At 37.5% G+C, this 10,134-nt stretch overlaps 1 protein-coding gene across 4 annotated transcripts in view; it reads left to right on the plus strand.

Moving 5' to 3' along the window:
• Positions 1-6,195, plus strand: part of LOC109229410 (rab3 GTPase-activating protein catalytic subunit) — a 42,223-nt gene extending 36,028 nt beyond the window's left edge. For all 4 annotated transcript variants that reach the window (XM_019394834.1, XM_019394836.1, XM_019394835.1 and 1 more), the window contains 3 exons: positions 4,941-5,118; positions 5,205-5,416; positions 5,652-6,195. In XM_019394834.1, the coding sequence (XP_019250379.1) occupies positions 4,941-5,118; positions 5,205-5,416; positions 5,652-5,948 (687 nt within the window). In that variant the 3' untranslated portion in view covers positions 5,949-6,195. The remainder of the gene's footprint in view (positions 1-4,940; positions 5,119-5,204; positions 5,417-5,651) is intronic.

Here is a 10,134-nt window from a genome sequence, read left to right on the forward strand (position 1 = left end):
ATTCTGAGATGCTTACGGGCATAAATTCCTGTGTTACCTATTATGCTTTAGGAAAAAGTTATCTTCAAGATATTAAATCATTATTTGTCACCCTTAAAAATCCATCCTAATATAATCAAGAGAACTACAATTAGGTAATTTGACAGATTGCATTTTTGATCCACGAGTTAAAATTTGGAGATATTTTTGCTACAAGACATAACTTAAGGTGAAACTTACCCACTTATTAATTTTGGGGGGGGGGGGGGGGGGGGTTGCACAGGTTTCTCGCAAATTAAATAACTCCTCGGCTTCGTACAGCCTTTTACCCATCTCTTCCAGAGTCCTTTCTTTATCCCCTTAGATGTTCAAACTTTCCTTCACAGCTTGCAACCATTCTTATCACTTGACTTCCATGAATCTCTTGAGGAGGGTTGATCAGGTTTTTTAGAGCTGGGGACGAGTTTAGGGCATATGGGTGGAGCAGCTAAGATATTTTTCCATGTTAATTGTCAAGTTTCATGATAATTTTCTACTACAAAGATTTCAATTCAATACTACAACAACAACAACCCAGTAAAATCCCACAAGTGGGTCTGGGGAGGGTAGTATGTACGCAGACCTTACCCCTACCCCGAAGAGGTAGGGAGGTTGTTTCCGGAAGACCCTCGGCTCAAGATAAGAAGAAAAACAAAAAGGAGAGAATGTTAGTTTCACCACAGAGATCATAGGAAAAATAGGAACATAAAATGCAGAAGAAAAAATGCAAAAACAAAAATGATGGCTAGTAAATAGGTCCTGCACCGAAAAGAGAAAATAGTAAGACACGACAATGCCCCTAGCTATCTCAGATAAAAACCCTACCAGACTATGCTCACAACAGTACAAGGTAACGCAAGACTCAACTACCTCCTAGCCTACAACCGTAATACTCGACCTCCACAACTTCCTATCAAGTGTCATGTCCTCGGAAATCTGAAGCCTCGCCATATCCTGCCTGATCACTCCTCCCCAATACTTTTTAGGCCGCCCTTTACCTCTTCTCGTGTCCTCCACAACCAGTCGCTCACACCTCCTTACTGGAGCATCTGGGCTTCTCCTCTGAACATGTCCGAACCATCTGAGCCTCGCTTCCCGCATCTTGTCATCAATGGGAGCCACGTGCACCTTCTCCCGGATATCATCATTTCTAATCTTGTCCATCCTAGTGTGCCCGCGCATCCACCTCAACATCCTCATTTCTGCTACTTTCATCTTTTGGATATGTGAGTTCTTAACAGGCCAACACTCAGCCCCATACATCATGGCCGGTCTAACCACCGCTTTATAGAACTTACCTTTGAGTATCGTTGGCACTCTCTTGTCACACAAAACTACGGATGCTAACCTCCACTTCATCCAACCTACCCCAATACGGTGTGCGACATCCTCATCGATCTCCCTTCCCCCGTGGATAACCGACCCAAGGTACTTGAAGCCGCCTCTACTAGGGATAACCTGTGATTCAAGCCTCACAGAAGAAGGAGAAGAAGGAGAAGGAGAAGAAGTAGAAAGTATGGCAAAATGAAGCTACAGAAATATGTATATATGCACCCAGTCGAACTTAATTTTTTTTTAATTAATATTATTAGTATTATTCATGTACATTAACTTACTTTTTACTTCCATTTTTATTCTGTATGATGATGACATGAGTTGAGCTTAAATGGAAGAAACATGGTCAGTGAGAATTCATATAACCGAACCCAAGTTATTTGGACTGAGGCATAGTTGTTTTTGTTGTTGCACCCACTTGAAGCTAACGAATTGAGGAGTTGCACAACTATGGATATAAGCACCTACTTGATGTTATCGAATTGAAGATCGCCAAAAAATAGTTGGAGTCTGAATATATTTTTTTAGGAGATTCTTAGAGACTGAGTTAGGAGAAAGTAGAATTGAGAAACAACAAAGAATAGGAGAAAAAGTAAAAAAAGATGGATCGTCTAAAAAATATGTGAGTTACCTTTAACGATACATGGCTTTGTCATAAAGAAAGCCCTAAATGGGCAAACCTTCAACCAAGGTACCCACAAGTGCTTTATTTCTATGGGGCCAACCTTACCATATAAAAGAGTTATAAGAATTATATACACATAAAACAAAACTCTTGTCAAGTTGGCCGGTGCCCGAGACCCTTTCTCTTCAACGTAGTTTCGCCTCTACAGGGTACCGTCAGATATAGGAAATAACTTTCTTTTAATCGAGAGATCAACTAGAGGGCTTCATGAGTGTTGCCCTAACGTATGTGACCTTGGAGTTTCAGAAGATTATTTTAAAAAGTCCCTCTTTATTGTGCTCTCTAGAGCTTTTGGTAAAAGTGTCGTAATGATGTACTTTGATGCCTTCGGTTGAAGTGATTTCATATATGTACTTCACAAGTGTTACCTGAGTGCAAAAGATTCAAGGCACGACAATAAAAGCAGTAATGACGCTTTTCCTGGGGAAGGTGTTAGAAATAACATTCTCCACTTGTCCGTTTGTACGAAAGTGTCAAGCTATATGAACATGATTCAATGGTAGCTTGCTGGGGAAAAAGTTCCTATATAAAGGCATCCACTCCCTAGGGTTTTTCTAATGGTGCCCTAGGTAATGTTAGATGGTTATGTAAATAATATGAATTAGTCTGATTCCCACATAGAATAGGAGTAGGATATGTATTATATGAATAGGGCTCATTGTATTATAATTAAACAGAATATCAATAACATATTTTCTTCCGTGCTTTCTCGCATGGTATCAGAGCAACCGTGAGAGATAGGGGTGTGCATTCGAATCGGTTTATCGATAAATCGAATCGATTATTTGTTATCGAAATCGAAATTGAAAAAATCGAAACCTTATTGAAACGATAACGATAAGCATATGTACAAATCGATAATCGATAAGTAATTATCGATAAGGGTCAAAATCGAATCGATAAATCGAATGCACACCGTAGACTGTAGACACTTGTTAAATGAGTAATTACCTATTTGTGTAGATTAATATAACATACATAATGTATATATATTCCGCTACTATTTTGAAAGCGGCTATACAATATTATTTTCCCTAATCTATACCCTTTCCTTTACCCTAAGTCCCTTACCCTATTATTTCCTCTGCCACATTTAAGGAATGATCATATTTAAAGATCAAGGGAATGGAGTTCAAATTAATGGAAAACAGAATTAGCCGTGATGATGTGTTTTGTTTTGTTTTGTTTTTTTTATACCGTTGGAGTGTTGGTGGCATACATTTGATCCCTTACTTTAGTTTTGTTGCATGTGCTTGTCGACACAATTTTTATATTATAAATGGTGTTCGTCTTATTTTAGCTTCTTTATGTCCATATTAGTTAGGCGCGTTTATAGCGATATACTTTCCGTGGAATTCCGCAAATTTTCTTATTGGTGTAATCGATAACCGAATCGATAAGCCCCCAAAATCGATAAATCGAAATCGAAAAAATCGAAACCTTATTGAAACGATAACGATAAGCATATGTACAAATCGATAATCGATAAGTAATTATCGATAAGGGTCAAAATCGAATCGATAAATCGAATGCACACCCCTAGTGAGAGATCCTTTGAGGTTGCTTAGTCTAGCTTAGGTAATGTGATCTCATAACGGAAGTATGCCTTGGACATTCTTGAGGAGACATGAATGATAGGTTATAGACCTGTTGACACTCCCGAATTCTAAACTTCTGCCAAGACAGGGGGAGCCTTTAGCGATCCTGCAAGACATAGCTGGCTGGTTGGTAAATTAAATTACCTCACGGTGACTAGACCTGACATTTCCTTTCCTGTGAGTGTTGTAAGTCAGTTTATGGATTCTCCCTGTGATAGTCATTAGGATGCACTTGTCCGCATTTTTCGGTATATAAAATCTGCTACGAGCAAAAGATTATTGTTTGAAGATCAAGGCCATGAGCAGATCGTTGGATACTCAGATGTTGATTGGGCAGGATCACCTTCTGATAGACGTTCTATTTCTTGATATTGTATTTTAGTAGGAGGTAATTTGGTGTCTTGGAAGAGCAAGAAACAGAATGTGGTTGCTCAGTCTAGTGCAGAAGCAGAATATCGAGCAATGACTGGCAACATGTGAACTAGTTTGGATCAAACAGTTGCTCAAGGAGTTGAAATTAGGCGAGATCAGCAAGATCGAACTTGTGTGTGATAATCAAGCTGCCCTTCATATTGCATCAAATCCGGTGTTTTATGAGAAAACTAAACACATTAAGATTGACTGTCACTTCGTCAGAGAAAAGATACTCTCAAGAGATATTACTACAAAGTTTGTGAAGTCGAATGACTAGCTTGCAGATATTTTCACCAAGTCTCTCACTGGTCCGCGTATTAGTTACATATGTAACAAGCTTGGTACATATGATCTGTATGCATCGGCTTGAGGGGGAGTGCTAGATAATTATGTAAATAAAATGAATTAGTCCTAGTCCCACATAGAATAGGAGTAGGATATGTATTGTATAAATAGGGCTTATTATATTATAATTAAACAGAATATCAATAATATAATTTCTCCCGTGCTTTCTCACAGGTAAGACACCTATAATGGACATTATCGTTTGCATGTTGTTAGCACAAATATTCAGTGAATTGGGGATATGAAATATGGGCCAACTTCCGCCGGTAGGGGATTGATTTTCCCCACATGGTGTCTTGTTTCGTTGTGACAAATATGGCGATATTGTTCAAGGGATGTGACATGTAGTCATTTGCCCATTGAAGCAACCTTCTGCCTCTTATTAGGATCTTAAAAGTAAACACCTAGGAGTACACATGTATTTAGATTTTTTACCACGAAGTAGCATGCGCTCATCTCCAATAGTTGGTCTTTAGACAGCCAATCCCTTTTACATTGATCTCTTGATTTGGTTGAAAGTAATTTGTATTCTTCAACTGACCTAGGTTCTTCACTATTTGGAAACACTGCGGCCGTGTCAACTACTGGAACAAATGGTTTGTACTGCTTTTAGGGCAGCTGCAGACACACTAAACAGAACAACATTTGGTGGTTTAAAGCAGCTGACAACCAAAATTGGACAACTTAACCTCACTATGGCAGCCACTCTCAGATGCTTGCAAAGTAAACTTGTCAATCAAGTATGTTATTGCGTTATAGTAGGTCTTTGCAAGCTTGTAACTGGACAGTTTTGGCTTTCTGTGTTACAGCAAGTAATCTTTCTATTGACACTGAAGATATTCAAGACTTGAAGCGGCTTTGTGAAATATTTGAACATGTCGAGAAGTTGATAACACTTGCTGCATCGCTTTATACCAAGTTCATGAATGCACCACGTCTATTAGAATCAATTTTCAATGACTGCTACAACTTTTATGCACCAAGAATGGGAACAGTCTCAACTGCCAGTGAAGTAAAAAAGGTATACTTAACGTGTTTTCTCTTTTGATTTTTCATGAATGAGAGATTAATATCTGGGTCAAGAATATGTTATGCTTGTGCTGAACTACTTGGAAGGCATACAACTTTTGGTCCATCACTTTAGCCTTCATGGCCGGTCCTTTCTGTTATCTTGTATTATTTCCAAGGACTAGTCCCCACTTTACACAGCTCTCTTTTGCCTTGTTATTTGCTTAAGAATTTGGTTCATCTCTTAGGATTTCGAAAAGAAACAAAAAGTTGGACGACGTGAAAGGGAGATAGTGGCAAGCATGTTCACAACTCCCACCGCTAACCAATCATGGAGGAAAGTGTTGAGCCTGGGAAATCTTCTAAATGGCCATGAACCAACCTTGAGAGAGATCATATTCACCAAGCATGGTCACCTTAGTGAGAATTACTATGGTGGTCATGCTCCCAGGGGTTATCAACATGAGTTAGAAACATACAGAATGTACATAAGCGGAACCTCAAATGATCTTAGTGTAGCACTAGCAGTTGCCTCTTGCGATTAGACATTTCAAGAAAAGGAACCATGTAATATATAGTCATTTTTTACCCACCAACGGATCAGTAGTGATTTTTTATTTAACCCACTGTGACTCGATCCTTGACCAACTAATGAAGTGGAGACATCCCTCTGCTAAGCCAACCAATGTAGGAAGATTATATTTGCATAACATGGACATGCCATGTTGGAATAAGTCTCACATTGTCACATGTTTTCCCCCCTCTTCGAATTAGCTATGTTCTTATTCTCTCTGTTTTTCCTATTTTATTTATTTATTTATTTATTTTTATTTGACAAGTTCCATTTGGAGAAGAAAATAGAAATAAATTTTTCTGTGAGGATCTTTACCAGCGAAATATTTCTCATGACAATTGGACAAACGAACCAAGTCGCTTCCATAGCAAGCGACTTATCTTTCCATAATGTCTCTTCAAAGATAAACTTTTGCAATAAATACGAAATTAATATAGTATTTACCCAGTGTAGATAGATTTTTTTATTTACAAAAAGTAAAATATATACAAATTTGATCAAAACATACAACTTATATACAATTTGGTCAAACACATATAACTTGCATATAGTTATATTAGTTGTGTATATTTTTTATGTGGTTTGCACACCCAACATATAAATTATATATAATTTATTTGTCTTTCTCTTTGAGTTTCAATCTAAATTTGAATCAAAATTAACTCAAATCTTCACCAAATTTATTTAACATTGAGATATAAACTCCAAAGGATATTTTCAATCATTTGAAATAACACCTAATTTAAACAAATAATAATTTTGTAAAACTCGATTTACAAATTGAAAGTTACAAAACATTTTAATGGTTGTCAATGGAATATAAGCTCGCCTTCAAGTTTTACCCACCCAAACAAAGTGTAATTATAGTTCACCTAAAACAACACGTGAAATTTTTGGTTTTACTGTTAAGTACGAATAAGATTTGTGCCAAACAGCTATTCAAGCACAACAACAACAACAACAAATACAAAATAAGTGTATTCCCACAAATGCGGTCTACACTTTGAAATTTGCAAGAGCAATTTAGGTAGTGATTTTTTTTTTCTTTTTGTTGTAGAAAAGGGGATTCCTTTTGTACATGCGTAGATAAGATGTACATCCCAAATGCGTAGATAAGACGTACAATAGCCAATTGCAAATCCCTCCCCCCCTACCCCCCCCCCCCCTCCCAACCCCCAACCAACTAATTTGGCTTAAATAATTGCACTGATTGATTCAGTTTGGGCTATTAGGGGAGAGAAGCGTGTTTGAGCGAGGGAAGAGGGAGGAAAAATGGGAAAGATTTGAGCTAATACATTACTTTATATACAATTGGTAATTATGTATAAGATATGTAATTACGTGAAAACTTCTATAATAGTAAATAATTAGGTTTATAATATAGCATAGATAAATAAAATTCCTTATTTGTTTGATAGTTTGGTCTACAAATATTGTCGCCACATCTCAGTATGACACATTGAGGCAAAGTTGTTATGTTGTTGAGATATCTTTTATGTTGAGCCTTTCACTTTTATTTTGTTATTTTTGAGATTCTTGTGCACATTGTGGTTGAGCTACGGGCTATTTGTTGTGGAAACATTGGTATTGTTGATCCTTTTGACAAAGTCGTGGCATATGGGCACTTGTGGTATGAGAATTATTGTGTTGTGATATTGATGCGCATGCGGCAGTACATGGATAGGGGCTAATGTGCATGCGGCGGCTTAAGGTGGGATTTATGTGCGTGTCGCTAGTAAGAGAATTACTTGAAGCCACGCGGCGATATAAGGTGGACTAAAGTGCATGTGGCTATTTCGGTAAAAATGTTTTCAAAACTATTTAAATGTAAGGCTCACACGGCGGTATAAAGAAAGATTGAGATTGTGATTGTGAAATGAGATTACGAGGCGTTACCTCGGTTGTGATTCTTGTTGTTATCTCTCATTTACCTTACTTGTATTTGTCCACATTGTTTTCTCCATGTTGTTATTATGTGTCCCTTTCTTGTTGCCTTTATTGCTTAAAATTAAGTTGTAATTTACCTTGTTGTATTGCTTTATTGCCACTATTTTCTCGTTTTCATTATTAGACTAGACTACACTAGTTTAGTTTCTTTTTCTTATCCTAGTAGGTGTCTTGACCTGGCCTCATCACTACTCTATCGAGATTAGGCTTGATACTTTCTAGGTACCGTTGTGATGTACTCATACTACTCTTTTGCACATTTTTATGCAGATCCAGGTACCTCGACCCAGGCTAGGCACCAGTGAGTAGAGCATTCAGTTCGGAGACTTCAAGGTATACCTGCCTGACATTCGCAGGCCTCAGAGTCACTCTCTATCCTTGTTTTTCTTCTGCTTACTCTTTATTTAGACAGTGATATATTAGAAATTTTACAGTATATTCGTGTAGAGCTTTTGACTCCATCTCACCAGCTTTTGGGAGTTATTGTCAGCGGTATTGTTGAGTTCTATTATGATAGCTAGATGTTTTAAATTTGAAGTTTTTTATTATGTCCATTGTTTCTCCATGCATATTAGGCTTACCTAGTCTTAGAAACTAGGTGCTATCATGGCATCCTCCGGTGAGAAATTGGGGTCATGACAATGGTCACCTTGGATAGAAACATCTTTAGTTTCCAGTTACAATCTAGACACTATTTTAACAAAGCACTAACAGACCGATGGATGATAAATATGTTGCATGATTATGCTCACCCAATGCAGTCATTTCCCACCTACTGGACAGTGTTTAATTGGTATTTTGGAACTACTATTGAAGGCCTTTAGCTGATCGAGCGGATGCAAGGAATCACACAAATGAAGGATACACCATCATATCAATTCTATTGGTTTCATTGCAATTTGATGGTACTTGCAGGATTGATAAGAAGCTGCCTTTTGCACACATGTCGGATACTTGGATCAGTTGGGAACACATCTTAGTTCATCACATTGGAGTCAAAAATGTACTTTATAGCTTATTTTCAGTTTGGACATGTCTTTGATGCATGTTTTATAGCTACGTCGAACATCCTTATAGTGTTAAAATAGAGTACTTCCTGCTCTGTTTTGGTAATAGGTCCAATGTTAGTTCTCTCCTTTTGATAGTTGATGCACTTTGTAATGACTATTTTTATTTGTGAAAATTTATAAAAAAGAATAGTACTAGGCACACTGCCTAGTGAATTTGCAAATATATATATATATATATATATATATATATATATATATATATATATATATATTAGAAGTTCTGAAACCTAACTAGTAAGTATCACCTATATGGATCTTTCTCTTCTACTCTATCTTATTGTAACGACCAGTCTGGTCATTTTGAGCTTTAGTACTTTGTCCGGGTAATTGAGACTTTGAGTAGTTTCATATTATGCATTATAACTTGCGTGTATGGTAGGTTTCAATTTTTCGAGAGGTTCGGAGTTAATTTGGGAGAGTAATTCTCAATTCGGAAGCTCTAAGCTGGAATAGTTGACCAACATTTAACTTTTATGTAAACGACCTTAATTTGTATTTTGGTAGTTCAAATAAGTTCGTATGGTGATTCTGGACTTAGGTGTATGTCCAAATCTGGATTTGGAGGTTCATAGGTTGATTTAGTTCTAATTATCGAAAGTTAGAACTTTGAATGTTTGAAAGGTTCATAGGTTTAATTGGGAGTTGACTTTGTGATTATCGAGGTCTATTTAGGATCCTTGGGAATTGGAACAGGTCCGTTATGTCATTTGGAACTTGTGCGCAAAATTTGAGGTCATTCCGAGTTGGTTAGACGTGGTTCGGCATGAGTTTTGAAAGTTTGAAAGTTAGTTAGTTTATCAAGCTTGAACTGAGGAGCGATTTGTGATTTTGATGTTATTTTGTGTGATTTGAGACCTCGAGTAAGTCCATATTATATTTTGGGTTTGGTTGGTATGATAAGATAGTGTTCTGATGAGCCCGGGTGAGTTTTGGATCAATTGAGGTTGAATTGGCAAGTCTGGTTCTGGTACTTTAGCACCTATGATGTTTAGTGAGCAGGTGCGAGTCTGCAAAAGCAGATTGGGGATCGCAGATGCGAAGGAAGGGGGAAGGTAGCAGAGTCCGCAGATGCGATGGACCTTGCAGAGATGCAATGGCGTAAGTGCGCCCCATTGTTCGCAGAAGCGGATACTGGTCCGC

This window comes from Nicotiana attenuata, chromosome 7 (genome assembly GCF_001879085.1).
Source record: "Nicotiana attenuata strain UT chromosome 7, NIATTr2, whole genome shotgun sequence".
NCBI classification, from domain to species: Eukaryota; Viridiplantae; Streptophyta; class Magnoliopsida; order Solanales; family Solanaceae; genus Nicotiana; species Nicotiana attenuata.